Source organism: Carassius auratus, chromosome 11 (genome assembly GCF_003368295.1).
Source record: "Carassius auratus strain Wakin chromosome 11, ASM336829v1, whole genome shotgun sequence".
Classification (NCBI taxonomy): Eukaryota; Metazoa; Chordata; class Actinopteri; order Cypriniformes; family Cyprinidae; genus Carassius; species Carassius auratus.
The window spans coordinates 16893949-16916748 of record NC_039253.1 but is presented as its reverse complement, the minus strand read 5'-3'; the positions used below and the strand labels follow the sequence as shown (position 1 = coordinate 16916748).

Genomic DNA, 22800 nt, shown 5'->3' with positions numbered 1-22800 from the left:
GTACACGCCCACTTCTGGAACAGTTCTCGTTCTCGATTCAAGAACCGGTTGCATCTGTTTCTGTCGGACACATCTGATTCGAGAACCAAAGAGCTGATGATACTGCGCATGTGTGATTCAGCGTGAAGCAGACTGACACACAGTGAGTCTGAACCAAACTGGTTCTTTTGGTGAGTGATTCTGAATTGATTCTTTGCTAATGTTATGAGCGCGGGTAAACCGAAGGCTTGAATGAAGAGCAGTCAACGCCAATGACGTAATTAGGTCGAGCGCAAAAGAACTGGTGAACCGTTTTTTCGCACTCACAACAGACGCGGTGAACCCTTTTTTACGAACTCGCAACAGACCCGGGAGAGAAAACAATGCTAAATAAAGTCATAATTTCTGTTCTTTTTTGACCAAAATGTATTTTCAATGCTTCTACATACTCTAACTGACCCACTGATGTCACATGGATGTAAAGGCTGTACTGGAAACACAAATTAAGGGGTGGTCCTATTTAGGGGTGACTGCCAAATTACTGATATCACAATCTATCACTATTGCACCCCTGAGCAAGACACTTAACTTCTGGTAGTTGCAGAAGGGGCTGTGCATTAAATTAGTGCACTGTAAATTGCTTTGGATTAAATGTGTGCACTAAACGGCTACCATTTAATCCAGATCAAAGAAGAGTTTAATAAAGTGGTAATCAGTGCGGCAGTTTTGTTCAATTGTTGATCATTGTTGCCAGACAACCATCTGGTCCAAGTTGTCTCTGGTTGTGTGTGTGTGTGTGTGTGTGCGCGCGTGTGTCTGTAAGAAGTAATTCACACCACATGCCATCAGTAGAGTGTACTGTATATTCTCAAAGCTAGTCGTAGCTGGGAGGTGCTGCCGGTCACTTTAGCTTATCCAGCCCTCTGCTGAGGTCATGTGAGCAGATGGAGGGGGGTTGTGGGGTTCCTGCACAGCATGTGCGTGTGTGCTCAGTTGCGACCTCAGCAAAAGTAGCAAGTGCTCTTGATGCAGATGGTTTTCATCACACCGACCACTGCATGTTCCCTCTCTCATGTGCCGATTGTATTGGGGGCCTCTCGCCTTTTTTGGCCCCCTCTCTCTCTAAACCCGCCACCACCCCCTCTACAATAAAAAAGACAGAGGTGTATCTCTCTTAAATGGATTGGCACCATTTATTTAGAGGGTCCTGGACTGGGCTTTGTAATACACCCTCCCACACATGTAGCCAGTAAGTACTTCTGCAATTGATATAATGGTTATTAGCACTAACAGTCTTTTACTGATATCAGATCAGTGCGATGCGACCATGTTTTAAAGGGATAAAGGGATTCACCCAAAAACGAATGTTCTGTCCTCATTTACTTAACTCATAAGACTCAGTGTCTTCTGTATATGAATATGCATGCTGCTTTTCCCCTCCAACAATAGCAGAGAGTGACCAGACATTGTGAAGATAAAAAAATAAATAAATAAATCGGTCTATACATTTTGGCATACATACATTGGCTCTTTTTTAAGCTCTAAAGTCTCATTTAGGTTTGACAGAAAATACCATTAATTCTCACAGTATTCATACACTGACATTAAAGAGTTTGAAGTATTATATTATTATATCTTTTATGCTTACCAAGTGATTTTGCTAAAAAATTGAATTAGTGAATTAGTATTATTGATATTATAATGTTTTCTATTTTAATATATTTTGAAACATAATTTCACTTTTTTGTTTGTTCTTCACATAAAGCTGCTGCATGAATATTTGAATTTACTTTATATTAATTTTATGGACCACTTTTATACTACTTTTATGGTGCTATAACCCAACATGAGAATGAATCAATGATAACAGTGGTCATTTCTGGGTGAACAATCCCTGGCAGTGAATTAAACCATAGATCTGCCTTCAAAGTGGGTTTACAGCTGGGGGAAATATTAAAGCTGGCTGAAAATGTCTAAAACTTTTCAGTCTAGGACCTTTTTTTTTTTTTTGGTTAGCATGTACATCTGAGTATGACTCTAATGATTTATGTTTGGTGTCAGGTCATTTTTCTTTCTTTCTTTTTTTTATTTTTTTAAAGAGGGCTTTCCCCCCCTCCATCTTTTCATAAATCAATATTTACTATGTAACCTTCCTCTCTCTCTTCAGGGCCAGGAAGCAAATGTGCATCCTGATGGTGCTCTTCAAAAAGCTTTTTGCCCACTGATTTACTGTTGCCTGGTGTTTTTGTTTTGAGAGGCACATTTTGCCATTGGACCAAAGATCCTGTGCGGGTGCAGTCTAAAAAAAATCGCCTTCGTCTGTTTGTAGGGTAGCAAACCACATAGCAGGCGACCAGATGATCTGAGAGAGTGTGAAAGAAAAGAAAACGGGTGCGGTAGAGTTACAGAATTGTATTTTCCCTCTCTTAATCTGAGAAGAAAGCTGGCTCTGTACAGGAGGGGGCCCCACACACTCAGGTTGTGAACAGGTGGGGCCCACCGTGCAGTGCTAAGTGTATCTCTCCTGTGATTTTGAGGAAATTTAAGCGGAGTGTAAAGGTGTGTGTATGTGTGGTGCTCACCGCTGTGTTGTCTCTGTTTCTTGTGTCCACAGGCCCTCCAGGCAGCACGCCAGTTCATCCTCCAGCAGGCCACAGGACTCAACTCCCCCAGCAGCAATGAGGTCAAACAGAGCCCTGTGCAGGTACGAGTGCCACACACTCACATAACTACATGTATGGATTTACACACATATAGATACAGGCACATATAATTAACAACTGATGCAAGCATATTAATAAATAAATCATGTTTTTGTCCTTTGTTATTACTTGTTTTGCTTTACCATTAGGGTTGGGCAGTATATTTTAAATATAACACTTTAGAATAGGGAACGTATATTTACTGTTAATTAAGTAATCTTCTCTTGATAAACTTTAAATTTGCTGGTTACTAATAGTAAGTAAGGTAGTTGTTAAGTTTAGGTATGAGGTGGAGTAAGTATCTAAAATATTGGCATGCTTAATATGGCAACAAAATGGTTATAAGTAGTAATAAATAGCCCATATGCGGTTAATATGCATGCTCACTACAGTGAGAATTGGTCTTTAAAATAAGGTGTTACCAATATAATGTATATATGATGATTTTGCTTGTAGGTTCGAATCAAGCAACATCATGGAAATCATGCTTTTTAATCCGTTTTATTTGTACAATAATTTTTTTTTTATTCTTTAAGAAAGGTTAATCGTTTTTTCTGATAGAAACTTTTAAAAAGTTGATCATATCTTTCGATTCATTTTCTTGAATCATTTTAAACTGTTCTATTAAATCAATTCAAAACTCAGATTCATTTTTTCATTTACATTGGCACATACAAATGAAAATGAGAGTAAATATTTTGTTAATATATGGACATTGAATAAAGTGGAATATAATTCAATTAAATAACCAATTAAATAAAAAAGATTCCGTATCACCCACCCCTATGTTTCATCATCATATTTTACTTTCTCAGATCTTTGTCTGTTAAAGTTCTCATTCTGCCTGTCCCCCATCCCCCCATCTGTACTGTATTAAAGAGTTGAGCTGTGAATGTGGCTCTTTGTAATGAAGAACTGAACAATGGCACATCTTGAACTTCATTTCTCATTGAGCAGAAGGTTAGCTGGAGTGCACGTTACTTCAGCATCTGGTCACACACACACACACACACACACACACACAGTTAGATACAGACATACAGGAATCTTAAGTATAGTGTACAGAGGGCTCAGATCCATATTTTTCACTTTCAATACAATATCAGGCAAACCAACATGCACGACAATGTACGGTGTATTAGTAAAGTGTGTGTGTGTGTGTGTGTATATATATATATATATATATATATATATATATATATATATATATATATATATATATATATATATATATATATATATATATATATACACACACACACACACACGTTTTTCTCAATAAATTAGAATGTCGTGGAAAATTCATTTAAGTAATTCAACTCAAATCGTGAAACTCGTGTATTAAATAAATTCAGTGCACACAGACTGAAGTAGTTTAAGTCTTTGGTATTTTTGATTGTGATGATTTTGGCTCACATTTAACAAAAACCCACCAATTCCAGTGTGCATGCTTTATCTTTTTGTTCCTTGCTGTCTGTAAGATAAGCTGTCTTCAAGCCTGCCATGTTGAATTGGGCCAGTGGTGGTGACTGCCTGCTTTAGCACACTCGTTTAATGTGACAAGACGCACTCACGTTTATAGCAGAGTAAAACTGAGCTATCACAGTCATGAAACATTCTTCTTCCTGTAAACACAGTTGTAAGGCTAACACAGACTGGCATATAGGTACAGATTAAGGTGCGCTTTTTATTTAGCCTGATAGAGATGGAGGAGAGAGGAAGACAAACAAGGCAACCCCTAATAAGGAGCAGGAAAAGGGGTGGATGCAGTCAATATAAGCTCGGAGGTGAAAAGTAGAGAGTGCAAGTGAATGAACGCGGAAAAGGGGTGTGGGAGAGCCGCCCAGAGTTTTTCAAATCATCAATAATCCAGGAGGAATGCTAGATGACAGTTTGAATGACCGTGTTGAGAGGTTTTCCCTTCAGGGTAATTAACATTATCAAGGAACAGCAGGTTACCTCGTTAGTGGCGCACTCATTTAATTAACAAACCACACTAATTAGATTGAACCCTGGGCTGAAGTTTGCTTCGGTGTGCTCGTTGATCTAAAGAAAAGTCAAAAAGAGGAAAATCAAGGGAACATTTTTCCCACAAGTTGCTTTTTCGTCGATGGCCTTTTTGATGATTGATGTGGCTTATTGAACAGGTTTCGCTCCTTTCCTGTTTAAATTGTAGTGTTTGATAAAGCAAGCATCACTTTTAAAATCGCTTATACTTAGGGGATAGCTCACTTAAAAGGATAATTGACATAAATATGTACTTACTTTCATCTATTTAACTCAAAGAAGATAAAAAATAAAAAAGTCCAAAAGTATCTTTCTTCAGAATATCATGTCTTGTGTTCCACAGATAAAAGGAACCCATAGGTTTGAAAACATCTTTCCCTTCAAGTATTGATTAAACTTCAGTACGTAACTCATCCCATATTGTTTAGGCTACAGACATGAATGATATCTCAAAACATGCAGTTTATTTTGAAGACTTTTTTTTTAAAGACAAGATTTGCACTGAAAAAGGCTCTAAAAATATCTAGGGATCAGAGGTGCCATTTGGTGCATTTTTACACAAGAGCTGATCACATTTTCCATCTAAAAGTAGTTACAGAATTTCTAGACTGCTGTGTTCTTAGGCTGGATGTTATAAAGCAGTGTTCACACACCATGATTTGATGTGTACTAATGAACTCTATAGACCTCTGTCGACCTATGACCCTCAGCAGAGCCGCAGGTGAGGCTTTTTGTTTGGGCTTCTAGGGAGAAGTCTTTCCCATCTCAGCACAAGGCCAGCCTGAATACTGATAAAGGTGAGCCCTGAGATTCTGCTTTGTAGTGTCACTTCCTCATCCACTGCTCCAGGGCATCAAGCCTCAACCCTGACCCTTCCCTGCCACACTCTCTGTACATTCCGAGTTCTGCTGTAGAGTTTAAGGGACTGTTAACCGGCCCTTGTTTGTCTCGCTGCAAAGTGTTTTCATTACTCTTGACTCTGAAACAAGAAAAATGTCTGGTATGTAGATTTATTTTGTAGTGACGCATCATACCACTTGGATGCTTATCCGAAAAGGCCTTTAGCCATCAAGTGACTCTTACTGTTATATCACCTCTCTTTTAAATCCCAGGGTCTTATTTCAAAAGGTTCTTTATATATATATATATATATATATATATATATATATATATATATATATATATATAATTTCTAAAAAGCCTAAGGCTCAGGTGTTTGAAGCTGTTGTCCGGTAGCAGGGAACACAGTGCATGCAAGGCATTTAAACTAGTCAAGAAACTTAGCCCTATAGAAAATGGCCGCCTTTCGGGTTGACTCCTTGCAGGGTCTTTTTGAAGATGTGCATGCAGTGTGATGAACAAAGAAATCTTTTGGTGCCTGATAATTAGGTTTTTCCTCTTCATCAACTGACAAAGGAGGCCGAAGTTACATTACAGAGGTTTTTGACTGAATCTTCCAGAACAATAGGTTACTTGCGTAACCCCGGTTCTCTGATAGCATTAAGTGAGGTGTCTCACTATGGGATACGCCCCTTCCGCGTATTCCTCAGAAGCCCAATACCATTACGCCAGCCCCAATTGGCTGGCAGTCATGACGTTGCGTCAGGGAGTGGCTCCCTCCTCTTGGTATAAAAGGAGCGACGCAACGTCATTACGACATTCAAAACAAGCATACCTCTTCCTCGCTTCACACAGCAAGGAGGGTGATCTGGTGAGACACCTCACTTAATGCTATCAGAGAACCGGGGTTACGCAAGTAACCTATTGTTCTCTTTCAAGCATACGTTTCGGTGTCTCACTATGGGATATCCTAACTCCCGTATTGCCAGATAGCCTGTCTCGAAGTCTCCTGCCAACCAAAAACACTAATATAGGGCTGGTCAACACTTAAGATCCAACGCTCAAAACGGCATGTGCAAACGTTTGAGCTGTAACATCCAGTTTATAGAACCTCGCAAATGTGTGCGGTGAGGACCAACTCGCCGCTTCACAGATATCTTGTAACGTGACCCCCTTAAAGAGGGCCCATGTCGTTGACATTCCTCTTGTTGAATGAGCACGTAAACCAGACGGAGGCGTAAGACCCTTACTGGAATATGCAAGAGAAATTGCCTCCACTATCCAGTGGGATAAACGCTGTTTAGTAATCGGCTTCCCCGTACGCGGCTTCGCCCAAGACACAAACAGCTGATCACTCTCTCTGAACACTTTAGTCCTCTCAGTGTAAATGCGCAGAGCACGCACCGGACACAACGTATTCAGCCTTTGCTGTTCTGCTGAAGCAAAAGGCGGTGGGTTAAAGGCTCTTAACTTGAGAGGAACAATAGAATTGACCACTTTGGGCATAAAAACAGGATTAGGTTTCAAAAGCACCCCTGCGTCCCCTGGCATAAATTGCGTACACGCTGAATTCACAGAAAGTGCGTGAATTTCACTTACGCGCTTCGCTGAAGCCAAAGCTAACAGCAGCGCCGTCTTAAACGACAATAATTTCAGGTCAGCTTTGTCCAATGGCTCAAATGGAGACACAGAAAGCGCATCAAGCACCAGAACCAAATCCCATGACGGAGAGATCGGTTTCGAAACTGGCAAAGCGCGACGCGCACCCTTCATAAACCGGCATACCAAAGGGTGCTGCCCCACAGTTTTGTTATCAAAACCTACATGACAGGCAGATATTGCGGCAAGAAACACCTTTACTGTTGAGAATGCCTTACCCTGATCTATCATATCCTGCAGAAACGATAGGATAACTGCCACTGAACACTGAAAAGGGATTACGTGTCTAGCCGCGCACCAACGCTCAAACACGCCCCATTTACATTCGTAGAGTGACCGAGTGGACAGGGCCCTGGAATTCTGTATGGTTCTGATGACACTGTCTGGCAGACCAGCTGCATTCATATTTAGCCATTCACTGGCCAGGCCCACAGTGCCAGGCGTTCTGGATGAGGATGAAATATCTCCCCCCCCGCCTGTGACAGCAGATCCCTGCGCAGTGGCAGGGACCACGGCTCTGCGTAAAGCATATGTATGATCTCCGCCAGCCAAAATTTCCCTGGCCACCGCGGAGCCACCAGTATCATTCTCAGCCCCTCCTCCCTCACTCTGTGAAGGGCTGGAGATATCAACGCAATCGGTGGGAACGCGTACAGGAGAACGCGAGGCCACTCGTGCGCTAGTGCGTCTATTCCTAGAGGCGCGCTCTGATCCTTCAGAGAGAAGAACAGAGGGCACTGAGCATTGTCCTGTGACGCGAACAGATCCACTGTCGCTCTGCCGAAAATGCTCCAAATTTGGCCAACCACTTCCGTGTTCAGCTTCCACTCTCCATAAAGGGGATTTCCCCTGGACAGCATATCCGCACCCCGGTTCATTATGCCTTGTACGTGTGTAGCTCTCAGGGATAAAAGACTGGCATTGCTCCACAAAATCAGTTTGCGTGCCAACATGTGTAAAGGGAGTGATCTGAGACCTCCCTGTCTGTTTATGTATGCCACAACTGTAGTGTTGTCCGTTCTCACGAGAACATGATGTCCTTTCAGAAAAGGAAGAAAATGCTTCAACGTCAGAAAGACGGCCAGCATTTCCAAGTAGTTTATGTGACAGTGGCTCAGATGGGGACCCCATCTCCCGTTCACTGCCCTGCCCTCGTGAATGCCCCCCCAACCGGACAACGACGCGTCCGTCGTTATGACCTTCCTGGTCTGGACAACGCCCATCGGTGCCCCTTGTACCAGAAAGCACGGGCGCCGCCAGTGACGCAGTGCCAAGACTGCGGCGGACGTCACTCTCACTCTCCTCCGGGAGTGCCGTAACGGGTCTAGTCTCAGAGAAGCTACCCAGCGTTGAAACTCTCTCATAAATAGTCTGCCTAAGGGAATGACTATTAGAGCTGAGGCCATCAGACCTAATAGTCTGAGGCAGATGCGAAAAGAAACATTGTTCCCCTTCCGAAATTCGGCCAGGCATTTCGTAAATTTTATTACTCTCCCCTCTGACAGTCGCGCTCTGAATGTCACTGAGTCCAGTAACAACCCCAGATACGTTATTGACTGTCTGGGAACTAAAACACTCTTTTCGGTGTTTAATTTTAATCCCAGTTTCTGTAGATGTACTAGGAGCATGGCTGTGTGATCTCTCGCTTTGTGCTCTGATTGAGCCGTCACCAGCCAGTCGTCTATGTAAGTAGCGAGACGAATGCCTTTTTCCCTGAGCGGAGCTAGGGCCGCTTCTGTACATTTCACAAATACCCTCGGACTGAGAGATAAGCCGAAGGGAAGGACTAGATATTCGTATGCCACGCCAAGGAATGCAAACCTCAGAAATTTCCTGTGGGGTGGATATATTTTTATGTGAAAATATGCATCTTTCAGGTCGATTGATGTAAACCAATCGCCTGGGCGCACCAGTTTCAGAAGTGTAGAATGGGTGAGCATTCTGAACTTGTACTTCCTTAGGTATTTGTTCAGTGTGCGAAGATCTAATATGGGGCGGAGAGCTCGAGTCCCTTTTTTCGGGACTAGGAAGTATCTCGAGTAAAACCCATTGTGACTTTCCTCGGGTGGGACCACTCTTATTGCCTTTTTGTTCAACAGTGAGGTAATCTCTTCCTGAAGAACATGTACTAATGCTCCCCGCACCTGAGAATAAATGATTCCCTTGAACTGCGGGGGAGAAGTTGCAAACTGCAGTCTGTAACCGTTTTGTACTGTTCTCAGCACCCAACGAGACTGCGTGCATTCTCGCCAATAGTTTATTTGCAGCGTTCCGGCGCCATCGTATGGCCGAGTTGAAAACGGGTTTGTGGTCTGTACTGCGCATGCGCGAACACTTATCGCTTGGACAGAGTTTATGTGGCTCACCACCTTCAGCGGAGCGATGACTCCACGAGGTGGTGTTACGCTGTGTTCTGACAAAGTGTTTTGCAACATTTTTTGGGGCATTATGTTTTGCAACATTTGTGGGGGAAACAGTGAAAACTTTATTGAACTTTGAGCATGTAAAGTGCTTGTGACTAGTGGGTGGGTGTACACCACTGCATCGTCTCTCGTTCTCTTCACTGCTCTGCATCCCCTGGACCAACTTGGCTCTGGTTTCCCCACAGAACATCTGTAAACAACTGAACTCGTTTTCCGTTGAACGCTGAACAACTGAGGGTCGGGGACAAGTGAACGGGGGGGCTGTGAGCCCCCTTCCCTCAGGAAGACCCCCTCAAACGGCCTTTTTCTTCCTCCTCATCACCTGGGTAGGGTGAGGGGCCGGCTGGACCGTCTGAGCTGTCGCGGGCGGATAATTTTTTCTGGGCCAGGCGGGTTTCTGCTCTGGTGCGCCGCTCTGAACCGTTGTTGCATTCACACGCGGTCTCTGTCGCCTAGGAATGCGAAAGCTGGGGGGTGGGCGAGCTGTAGCCTGCGCAAACGTCTGCCGAGGAGGTGGTGGGGGCGCGGTTTGCGTCTTTCTGGGCATGCAGAGCTGCAAGGCCTCATCATCCCTTTTCTTCTCCTCGCATCTCTTCTGCATCCGTGTCAGCGCTGAACCGAAAATGCCTTCTGCGACGACCGGTGCATCTAAGATGGCTTCCTTTTCTCTGTCGGAGAGATTCGCCAAATTAAGCCAGCGTCCTCTCTCCTGAATGACCATTGTGGCCATGGCCTTGCCCGCAGCCTGAACAGCACATCTCTGAAGACGGAGCGAGAGATCTGTGACAACACAGATTTCTTCCCACTGTGTCTGACTTGGCGTGGCAGACACCTCGTCTTGTAGCTCCGCCTGGTATGCGGTGAGCAGAGAGATGGCGTTCATGGCCCGGACTGAGAGGGCGACTGCTTTGTAAGCGCGCTCCGTCATGCTTGACTGGAAGCGGTCCGCTTTTGATGGCAACGTTGGGTTTGCAGCCGCCGTACGCCTTGGATGCAGATGCGCTGCAACTAAAGGCTCCATGGGGGGCATGCGAAGAAGGCCTTGCTTCTCCATACCCTCCACGTCGAGCGCAGATCCCCCTTGCACGGGCATTTTACTAGTAAAAGGGTTGTCCTTCCAGGTGACAGAAACCTCTTCCAGAAGCTCTGGAAAGACTGGAAGGAGTTGTCTCGCTGCCCGTTTAGCTCTCGGCAGCCTCTTCCCCTCATAACGCGACTTTGCAGTCTCAGCTATTACGGTCGGCCACGGAATATTGAGTTTCTCTGCAGCGCGTTTGCACACGTCTTGCAGATCCACACTAAGAAGCGGAGAGGATGGTGCCCCGCCCGCCTCCTCCGTGGATCCCGCCGTAGCGAGGGATTGTGCCGATTGCGCAGGGGGGAGAAAAGGGGAATCCTCGAAATCTTCCTCCTCTTCAGAGAGAAGGAAATCCGATTGCCCCTCTTCCTCAAACTCAAACGCGCCCTCCTCCTCCTCCTCGTCCGTGCTGAGGACACCGGCCAGAGGGGCGCATACATCCAGTTGTTCACCCCACGATAGGGTTGCCGTGGTGGGCAGCTCTACAGGAATAGGTACCTGAGGGGCGGAAACCGGAGCGGGACTAGCTGACATGAGGGGATCATGGCCAGACAAGCTAGCTTGGCGTGCTAACCTGCGACGGAGGCTCTTCATGGTGAAACGCGCGCAGTGCTCACAGGATCCGGGACTATCGACCGCCATTTGAGCATGTTTCAGCCCAAGACATGCAGAGCAGACCTGGTGTGTGTCTTTGCATGAGATCTTGTTCCCGCATGAGCAAAGCCGCGGTTCTCCCTCGCTAGCTACGTTAGTCTGCATTGCTGCAGCCATAGTTGCGGTACTGAATGACCCTAACAATGAGCTGGAATGCCGATTGAGGGGTAGGCGAAAGCGGCGTGGTGGCCAACAGATCGACTATAAGCACAGTACCAGAATGATAAGCCAGCAACCAGCGTGGAGACCAGTTGATGGCTATCAGAGTTAGGAAGGCTTCTGGTGTGAAGCGAGAAGAGGTTTTTGAATGTCGTAATGACGTTGCGTCGCTCCTTTTATACCAAGAGGAGGGAGCCACTCCCTGACGCAACGTCATGACTGCCAGCCAATTGGGGCTGGCGTAATGGTATTGGGCTTCTGAGGAATACGCGGAAGGGGCGTATCCCATAGTGAGACACCGAAACGTATGCTTGAAAGAGAACCTTGGTTGTCACCAACAGATTCTTCCCTAAAATTTTATATTTGGCTGTCTCTAGTTCTAGTAGTCTTTGTTTTTTTTGGGACAGTCAGGGCTAAAGAATCATAGATCGCCACTCTTCTGTAGATGTGTGAGATTCTGCTTGTACTCGTGAACACATCTTGTGTTAAAGGACATTGTGGTGTAATATGTACTCCTTTGAACCTTACTCTATATTCATGATGTTGCTCAATGCAGTGTGTTATGCATGATCAGCCAAATATCTGCCAGACATTACGTTATTTCATTTCCCTATAAAAGTAACACCCCTTGTACAATAAAGTTGAGCTTAGAATGAACTACACCACTTGTGTGACTCATTCTTGGTTCCCGGGTACCTGCTCTTCTCTGCTCAGATAACCCAACCCAAAGAAATAAATACAGTATCTACAGAACTATGGTTCAATCTATGGTTATATGTATATATGTATGTGTATATACATTTTGTGTTTGCTGGCTTAGTCTGATTAAAATATTATTATTTTTTATATTATACAATATGAAATATTATAAATTAAAAATTATTGTTTTGTATCTCAATACATTGTAAAATTAAAAATGTTCCTGTGATGACAAGGTGCTCAAGAACTGTTTCCCATGCTGTAAACAGTTTTCTGCTAAATATTTCACTGGAAACTGTGCTATTGTTTCCTGATTCTTCAATAAAAAGAGAGTTCAAAAGAACAACATTTATTTGATCTTTTGCAGCATTTTGTAAATGTCTTTAATGTCACTATTGATTAATTTAATGTGTTTTTGCTGAATAAAAGCATTAATTTATGTTTTTAATTATTATTATTAACCCCAATCTTTTGGTTATGTTCTTTCAGTTTATTTATTTATCGTTTGTTTTATTTTTAATTAGCAGCATAATACAATCCACACTTTTTAAAGGTTCTATTACAATGTATGAGTATTTTTATGTGTGTATAAGGTGATGAAAAGGGCATAGAATTTATCATTATGTCTATATAGACCCATTTTACATGCACACACGTGGCTCCAGTCCCATCTCTGTTGGTAATTGAAAAGAAAAAGTGTCCTCTTTTCATGTATTATTGAGGACCTCGTTTAATTAAAAAAAAAATGAAAAGACTCATTAGAGACATGCTAATTAGTTTCCTTCTCTTGAGCGTTGATGGAGAGGCTGCGTTGCCAGGGTAGCACTGGGTGATGGGGGCCCCGCATCCGAGATGATCCTATGGAGAGATGAGTGATGCCAGCTGGAACCTCCACCTCTGTGTGGTCAAGAGCCTAGGGGCTCATTTTTACAGCATGAACTTTGAAAGCCCTTTGACCCTAATGAAATTATACCTCTTGTGTTTGTTCTTCATCACGGTAAAACACAATGCAGCACTTATCATGCAAATAGCCACTTCAGACCAGGTTTTGATAAGAATTCTTTGGTGTTTTTTTTTTAAACCGACACGTAATCAATGGGGAAAAAGACCATCCCTACTGGACGGAGCCCTTTTTCTTGAACTTTTGTTTTTGAAAACTCTCTGTTTTGTCCATTAAGTGGAAATGCTTAGTTGGCAAAAAGACTGTTTTGAAGAGAGAGAGGGTTAGAGAGGGTGACCCGGAATGCGAGAGGCCTGACAGATTGAAGACGGCGAGAGAGAGAGAAAGCGAGAGGAGAAACACCCAGGGCCGCGGTTGCCGTTTCAGAGTTTGGGTTTGAGCAGTGGAGTGTAAAAGTCCATTTTTTGATCTGAAACATGAGTGAAAAGTGTAATGAACGCGGTCGATAATGGGCTTTTATATTTCCGCACCCCAGTCATCTCTTCTGTTGTGTTCCACTGGAAATTTGTTGTCATTTTTATTCTGGGGCAGTGAGGCGTTAGATAGAGCCACAGATGTGTGTGTGCGAGGGACGTCCGCAGAAAGCAAGGGACTAATGGAAGAGGGATATGGAAGACGGAGTGGTGGGGAGATTTTCCACTTGAACTTGCCCGACTCGGGGCACTCGCGCAATGGCAGATTTTCATTTGTCCGAATGCTGTCCGAACGCTGTCAGAGAAAGCGGCCCCCAGACGCCAGCTCTGAACTGGGTGAAAATAAGCGAGTGACAGCCCAGAATTCTCTGCTTCTCTGGAGTCGCTCAGCCCTGTAGCCCCCGGTGGCTGGCGTTTATTACACACCACGAACATAACAACAAGCCATTGCAAACAAAACCAACCGCACTGGCACCATGTAATGTACAAAAATCACGATATGATAAATACCTGTGTGAGGTTATAGGGCTAACTTGGGGGTTGGGGGGAGAGTGTTTTTTAGACAAATTAGCTTGTGAAAAGGTGGCTGTGTGCTCCAGGACCCCTCTATATAGTCTGGTAGACATCATCACAGAGCCACCTGGTAACAGCGCCTGTAGCCTTTCAGCGGGCCCGTTATTAAAATGACAGGCCTCTTTAGCGTCACATCCCGTTCAATAGTGACCCTTCACTCTCCACATGCAGGCTAATATCTTCCAGGCTTTTTGAAGGTGGCGTTGTGACTGCTTAAAAGCTCCACCCACCCATCCCCCCTCATGCTAACCCCATCTAGCTTCCCTTATCGTTTCCACCTGAGAAATGTGACCTCTTGGCCCCTCCTGTCAGGATTAAGAGAAGAGAGTTATTCTGGTTAAAATAGTGCTGGCATTTTGTTCTCCTTTTCATGTGTTGATAAACACATTCTGCTTTAGCTTGATGGGGGAAGGGAGTTAGCATGTAGCAGTTTAGCAGCATTGCAAAGTGCATGTGATATGGTGCAGATGAAAGGTGATCATAAGGGTTAGTAAAGAGATAGAGGTAACAGTTTAGATGTATAACTGCTAATGGGGTTTGCTATACCCATGTTATCAAACACTGCTACCAGTTTGCAACATTACAAGTAGTAAGGGATAATGTATATGTGGACATTATCATAAAATAAACACTGACAGAGTGATGCTGAGGGGTCTGGCGGTGTTATTTTGCTGTAATGGCTTTGCATTTTCAATCTTTGCATTTCAGATTTGAAGCAGTTCCTTGAGGCTTTTTCTTGTGGTACAATTTTAGTAACTCTCTCCTCCATATTTGGTATCCCGAGTCCCTTACCATTTTTGTTTGGGTACACCCTTCTTCCATCCTTTCTCTCCCTGTTTGCCCCCTGTCTCAGACCCCTCCAAGCCTCCACAATCCCAGCCTTATCTTCCATCCTCCCTCCCCAGAGTTTCCCTCTCGCCTCACGGCCCAGCGCTTGGTATTTGTTTGCGAGGCGATTAATGGCACTGTTGTGTAAATGAGATGTGACGGCTTGTTTACTGGCTTGAGCCCTCGGGCAGTAGACTCATGAGCGCACCCGTGAATAAACTGATCATAATGGTCATCAGCACAGACTGCAGGTACCCTAGTGCAGGAGGAGAGACAATTAGAGAGTGTGAGTTGTGGGTTGCGGTTAGGCAGTCTACCAGTCCTCCATCGCTGAGGTGAGTAATGCTTTTTGATGGGGGTAAACAGCGCTAGAATGTTGTCCCTCGTGTACATGGATGCCTGCGTGTGATGTCTCCTCTAGTCGTCTCCTTGTCATTTTTTTCAATTATCCTTCCCACTCCAGGGTCCCCGCGGTCTGCTGGTGAGCTTGAAGACGGATTGTTGAGACTGACTGACAGTGGTGTTTATATTTTCATTATAACTTTATAAGCCTCCATCTTTCTCCATTACACTTGTGCGCACACACAATAAATGTTCATATTTGCCATGTTTCACAGCGCCACCTAATGTCAGATCCCCAGCTTTTTTCAGAATAATGCATTTATGTATATTACTCATGTTTTGTGAGTATCACATATATTAAAATAGGGATGCATGATATATTGGTTATCGGTTTATATTAGAAATGTTCTTATATAAAAGTTGTATTGGATATTTACTGCATTCATTTTTTTTTTTGGTAATGTTCACGTTGTCCAACATTCATTTTAAATAAATCTTGAAAAACACTAATAATTAAGAGATCCTAAGAAAATCGCTCAATTAATATCTATTTTTATACTGTGCGTCATTTTAAGATGCATAAATTCACTTGTAGCATTTAAAAGTTTTTTTTTGTGTTTTTTACAAATAAGACTTAAAATCTGCCATTGGTCATAACACTAAATTAAATATCGGTTTATTCCTTTGGATACAATTTTAATATTTATGCTTCCTACAAAGTTTGGTGACATTTGGGTTCAAGACATGTCCAAAACTTTGTCGTTTTCTTTTGTGGAGCATTTAACAAATCTTGGATGTCCAAGATGCTCTTTCTAAGACTTCACAAGTTAATCATCCTCTCGTTTCTGGCTCACCACGGATGGACAATTGTTTTACTCAGTTGTTATATGACACCCAGTCTTAGCTTTCTAGAAGAACTAAACTCTTCCTGTGTGTTAACCAGGATTTTAGATTTGGATGACCAGAACTATGCACTCTTTACATAATCAAAGTGATTCTTTGGCCACCTTTCAACATGAGCGTTGCTCAGTCGTAATTCATACTCCCAAGTCTGAGCCGAGTTCCCTTGCAGTCTCTAAAGCACTAGACCTCTGTGCTCTTCTCTAAATTCTTCAACTTTAAGGGCCGTTTATCAGATTTCCCCCCTTTATATGGACGAGTATATTATTCCTCTCCAGCTATAAAAAGCCTTTCAAGAACTCAGCCAGACCCAATTACGGCTTTATGGAGCTGATTTGCCACGTCTGTCCAAAGTTTAGTAACATGTTTTTATATGCTTTCACTTGAGGCTCTTTTGCTCACTTTTTCTGCTGCTCCTGTCTGTGTGTGTGTGTGTGTCTGTATGCACCATGGCACTACATGTGATAATTACCCTGTAATATGGAATGGCAAAGAATCCTCTAGAGAATGGAGATGCATTCATCATCTTCCATTTATTTAAATACCATAATTTAGTGTACGGCTCATTACTGGGAGGTTGACCTTTCCCAAAATGAAGATCTCCTCTATACTTTTGAACTCGCTGCCTTTTTTTAAACATCCTGAAAATGCTAATAGGGATAAATAAAAAAGGAGGTTATGAAGCAAAAGGGTGTAGCCTACTCTATCTATCCCTCCATCCATCCATCCATCCATACATCCCATATATGTATGCCATTTTATGTATATAAATTAATATATATTTTGCCATTGGAAAACTTTCCAATTCTAATGTTGTTTTACTACATTTTTAATCAGAAAGGCTATTAAAACATTTCTGTTTTAATGCTCTCATACTTGTAAGTTGTGAAGAAATGGTCGGAAGGAGGAAACATAATCGGCAAATAAAAAGTGCATAATTTTTTTTTTTTGCTATGTTTATGATGTTGTCTAATTAAACATTGGCAGATGAATCATCAATATTCAGTATATTGCCCTTCCATCTAACATGCTTTTCCAGTCTTAAGCATCTTTTTAAAACATTGTTGCTTAAGCTTAAAAAACTCCAACTAGCATTAATTACCTTGCAAGATGTGCCGCAACTCACAAACCTATTTTTAAATGACAAATAATTTGAGTGGCCACTTCATTAGAGCAGAAACAGTTACAACTTATCGCTGAATGCATTGAGACGTTCCATATATCCACACTAATGGAATCAGATTGAATCCAGGAGCACAGGTGAAACAGCTCGCGGGAGAAAAAAAAATGCTTTTAAGTGCGGATGGTTTTAGTTTAATGAAAGCGAGTCATTTGGCAGACTGACAGTATATTGTGCTGAGGAGGATTTGGTATTAAAACACTCTCACTTGTTACGGTTCAGACCCCGCATAAACCACACAATGTCGTGCTTTGGCCGTGGGTCTGTCTGTAGGGTCACAAGAGATTCACATCTTTGTCCTCGTGTCTGTGTTTTAAAGAGCAAAGGGTGGTTGATAAGACTGATTGTAATTTATCAAGCTCCAAAAAAAAGGAAAAGTCAGATTAAGGCTCATTGGAATGCATTCTCTGTCCTTACTACTTCCTTTATGACCCTCTGGGACGCATTGCTCTTCCAGCGGCTCGGCTTCCCTCTTCTCTCTCTCTCTCTCTCTCTCCCTCATTTCCCATCTCTTCTCTTTGTTAATCAGTTAAACTCGCTCTTCAAATAGCCCCTCTAATTACTGCTCCGCTCCCTGCGAACGGCCATCTCCCCCGCTGCTCTCTCTCTCTGTATTGAAGCTGACCCCTGTCAGTAGTGGGTAGCTCTACGTGGTGCATGCGGACAGCGCTGGTGAATCTTAATGGTGGTGTGAGGCACCAGAGGTGCCACTGAAGCTGGCTTATTAGCAGACAGTCTCAGAACCTTGTGGAGATGGCTTTAGGGGATGGTCATCAAATGCACACTATATATTATGCACTTTTTCACAGACAGTTGTGTTCAGACGCCATGCCACTTACAAACTCAATTGTGTTTTTTTGTGTGTTTTACCCCCTACCTGAGCCACTCTCTGCAAATGACCCTTGAAATGTGTGCCACTGATTGGTGGAGGCTTGAAGGTTCACCTGCCATATTATATCATAAGCCCTGTTATTATATACTTTTATTGCAAAACAAGCTGTATGTTAACCTTTCTGTTCATATCAGTGGCAATTTCTCAGCCGGAGTAGGACTCTTTAAGGATGTAATCTCCATGGCAGCTTTCCACATCTTTTTTTTTTTTTTTTTTCGAGCCAGTTACCTGAACAATAATTGCCATTTAATTTATTATAGACATAGAAAAAATTGTGTGTTTGTGTGTGTATTGCTTGCAGCAATCTGGGAAATGTCTAGCAACTGCACATTTATATTAATGTATAAAATATATATCCTGTGGCTCAGTGGTAGGGCATTGCGTTAGTAGTGGAAAAGGTTGTGGGTTCAATTCCCAGGGAACACACATACTGATTTTTTTTTTTTAAATATATAACCTGAATGCACTCCAAGTTACTTTGGATAAAAGCGTCTGCTAAATGCATCAATGTAAATATTTTATCATAAATATATATAGATAAATTTTTTTTTAGTTTGTTATTTTAAAAATATTTTATATTAAATGCAATGTTGTTATTGTTGTTGTTGTTGTTGTTGTTTTTTTAATTACATTAATTTAGTTTCTAAATATTGCATCTATATATTTCTAAGCCTCTATTGCAGTTCCACTATAGGCCAAGTGCTCTTCCTATGGTCAGAACGTGATCTCTAGCCCTTTATTGGCAACACACCACAACTAATCTTTCTTGTTATTCGCTCTCATTACATGCAGACAGAATGCTTTTTGTCTCTGTTTTTAAAATATAGTAAATGAGTGTTCGGTCCTGATAATTCACAGCAAGGTGGTTGCCGCTGTGCTTCTGCTCATCGAGCTAAATATCTCCCTTGCCTTTCTTTCCCATTGCATGTTAATTTAAAGAGAGAAAGTAAAAAAAAATTAAAGGGAAAAAATTAAATGCATTTAATAAATGCCTGACTTCAAATGGTTGGGGTTTCGGGCTCCTCTATTACTGGGTCTATTCAGCGGCAAATGAATGGGGGGAATCATTTATGGGCCAGAGACAAAGCCGAATGAAAATATAATTCCGCATTGTGCTGCGCTTTTGTTAGCGGCCGTCAAGTCTCTAATGGCGCGCTTTTGTTTTCCAGCACTGCTCTGAAACCGTAGTGTCGAATTGCACGCTCTGTTCACGGTGTGTAATGGCCCGCCTTTGTGATATTAGATTATAGGGGCAATTAATGGCGTCAAACCTTAACAACTCAGCATTCAGGCGGCTCGTCAATCCCACTGTCGTGCCGCAATAGAAGGTGTTATAACTCTGGTAATTATTACGCCTGCAACTTGAAAATGTCAATGAACGTGTGTATAAAATAGAATGTATGGGTTGTCACCGCGGTTGAATGGGATGCAGAGGAGCAATTAATTACAGGTTTTCATTTCGCTCTTTCCTAGTGACAAGCAACCGCACATGGCAAATTGGCGTGACGCCAAGTGCCCGCCACGCCGAGCCCCCTCTTTTGCCCATTTCATGTTTTGTCTCCCCCATTGCGCGCACAAACAACACACACGCATACGGCACATCCCACCCTCCCCGGATGGCCAGCCTGCTGCACGCTCTTGCCTCAGATGGCACCATGGCTTTGTTTCAGACGCCTCTTCCTACCTGAATGCATGTACTCTCTTTCCAAGCTGTAATTGTAGGGTCCTTGATGTTTTAACTTTTGATAGAAGTCATCAAACGTGGGTACCTGACTTATGGCAAAGAGCCGAAATGCTCTAACGCTCGCCCTCGATGGCATCAGATGCATGATCTCATCAGCTGAAATGTGTCCGTGCTTGTTAGTTTTAGCTGTAAGCGCTAGTCTAACATAGCCTCACCTGCGTCACGCTTGTAATTAATCAAGGTGAGTGGCACGCCAGCCCATAAAATGCGTCTGTCTTGTGGCGCATAAGTCATAGAGGCTAAAAGAGTGCATAATTTTGCCTCTTTGTCTCTGTCATGGATTCTGGTAAGAGTTCCCCCTTCTTCATAGTGAAGGATACGGATGGCTCATTTGATGTGATAGGGACGTTTGCAATAAAGTATCGGACAGTTGGAGATAACCGTTCGTGAGCGCCAGCTTTCATCCCTATTTCCGGCGGGAAAAAGAGCCAGTGTTCATATTTACCGCCAATCTTGTTTACAAAGTCAAATCAGCCCTTTACAGATTTAATTTGTGTCTGACAGCTCTCTCTCTTCGTCTTCCCTCTCCTTATCTCACCCCCCTTCTTCCACCCCTCCTCACGAGCCCTAGAGCTCCAAATAGATAAACTGCTGAAAATATGAGCGCTCAGGCGCTACATGAAAACAAATGAATGCAAATATCAGATCGGACTGGCAGTGGACTGGGAAGCCGTCACGGCAATGCCTGTCTTTTTGATTCACTTTGAGTGGAAAATGTAGATAAATGTACGCATTATGTGGAATTGTAGTTTGCGCTTGTATGTCAGCTTCAAGCCAGCTATTGCCTGTAAATAGCTTTATTTTTATTGAGCAGTTGCAGGGAGATGATCAGTTCTGGCCCTTGAGCAGTAAATAGGAAAATAAATGGAACGCCACAGAGCAGCTTTGTGTGTGTGTGTGTGTCAGTGGAAGATCGCTAGTTGCATTCGAGGAAGCAGCCACAAATTGTACTGGTGGAAATTGCTGGCCCGTTAAAAAGCTGCCTATAAGTTCATAGAGTGGCCGGTCGCACTGTATTAAAGGATGTAATGGTACTGGAAGCCTGCCTTCAGGCTTTTTCAAACCATCTCTCTTTCACACACACACAGACACACACACATACATAGTAAGGACAAACATGACCAATATGAATTTCTGGACAGTCGATGGACTGCCACTAGCCATACTGGACCAGAACTGCATCTGTTGATGTTTGCATATTTATATGCCTTTTAAAAATGTGACTTAAAGAATTGGTTTTGTGTGATATCATACATTTGTATGAATTTGAAGAATTCAGCAGATTTAAATCAAGTTTGAGGTTTCGGTTCTTTTGTTTTTTACTTTTTTTTTTTTTTTTACTTAATAGTCATGGAAGCATCAAACAAATCAGTATTTTTTTGCAACGCATGTCGACAAAGATGTTTGTGTGAATTCATAACTTCTGAATTCAAAATGAAACATTTATATATATACATAATTTTCGTTTTATTTTGCTTTGATTCGATACATTTTTTTGTTGTTGTTAACATTATGGTTAATAAAAAAAATTCCACATGAAAATAACTGGCAACTGTGAGAAATATAAGAATTAAAGTTGCAATTAAAAGTTGCTATTATGAGAAAAAAAGAACTGTTTAAATAAATAAAAGGCACATATATGTATGTATGTATGTTTGTATGTATGTGCCTCCACTGAAAACATCATGCTAAGGGATTAATATGAATATGAAATATTTTGCTAAAAATAATATGGGGTTGTCTGAGTGGGGCCATTGAAAATGTTGGTAGGGCTGAACGAACTGAATCTGAACGAACGACCCTGACTGGGCTTGCAGAGAGAAATCCTTATTGTTGATTCTGGTTCTCTTTCAAGTTCTCTCTTTTTCTGCATATTTATCATATGATAAGAATCACGCCTTCCATCTTTACGCCTCGTTCTTGTCTAGCAAATTGCGCTCTCAATTCCAGACTGTTGCAAGTTGTTTCCTGCCGATAGCTATCTTATCAGACTGTTTGTTATTTTTGCCAAAGATGTGATTCTCTAGATAACAAATCATAATATTATGTTTATTGAAGTAATTTCAGGCTGATAAAGACTACATACTCAAGGGAAGATTTGATCAACACGCTTTCTCGCTCTCTTTTGGAAAAACTGCCAGGGTTTTACAATGCAAGCAGTGTGGAGCTCTATTGTGTCAACAGAGCTGATGTTATGTGTACTCTCTTTGGCATGACAGGATAAAGAGTTAATTAAATTGAAGTACAACATTCCTTTATGATGCTAGAGAAACAGAAATGGCTTTGTATCACGTTCAAGTTAGGGATATGTGCTTATTTCTCTGTAAAGGTGTCATTAAGTAAAGAGATTTTGTTTTTAGGCACAGATTGGGCATCTTAACAGTCAATATGCTTGTTTATGCTTGTGGTCACTTATTGGTCTGTCTTCTCTTATAAGGTGCCGGTATCCATGGCGATGATGACCCCACAGATGATAACTCCTCAGCAGATGCAGCAGATCCTCTCTCCACCTCAGCTCCAAGCTTTACTCCAACAGCAACAAGCCCTTATGCTGCAACAGGTAACACACACACCGACACACATGGGCTCCTCGCAAGTCACCACACACAGAACTTAAAACAATATTTGTGAATGTCTGGGCTGCTCAGACATGACATTCCCACACAAACCACACAAAAGGTACATTTGTCCAAACCGATTGGCGCATGTTTTATTGGCTGATCAAAATATTACTGAACTCTATTCGCTACATCATGTTCTTTAAAAC

The 22800-nt window shown here is 42.5% G+C and overlaps 1 protein-coding gene across 3 annotated transcripts in view; it reads left to right on the top strand.

The window, feature by feature from the left end:
- Positions 1–22800, top strand: part of LOC113111228 (forkhead box protein P4-like) — a 130729-nt gene that overhangs the window by 58085 nt on the left and 49844 nt on the right. For all 3 annotated transcript variants that reach the window (XM_026275814.1, XM_026275815.1, XM_026275812.1), the window contains exons 3-4: positions 2594–2683; positions 22471–22593. In XM_026275814.1, the coding sequence (XP_026131599.1) occupies positions 2594–2683; positions 22471–22593 (213 nt within the window). The remainder of the gene's footprint in view (positions 1–2593; positions 2684–22470; positions 22594–22800) is intronic.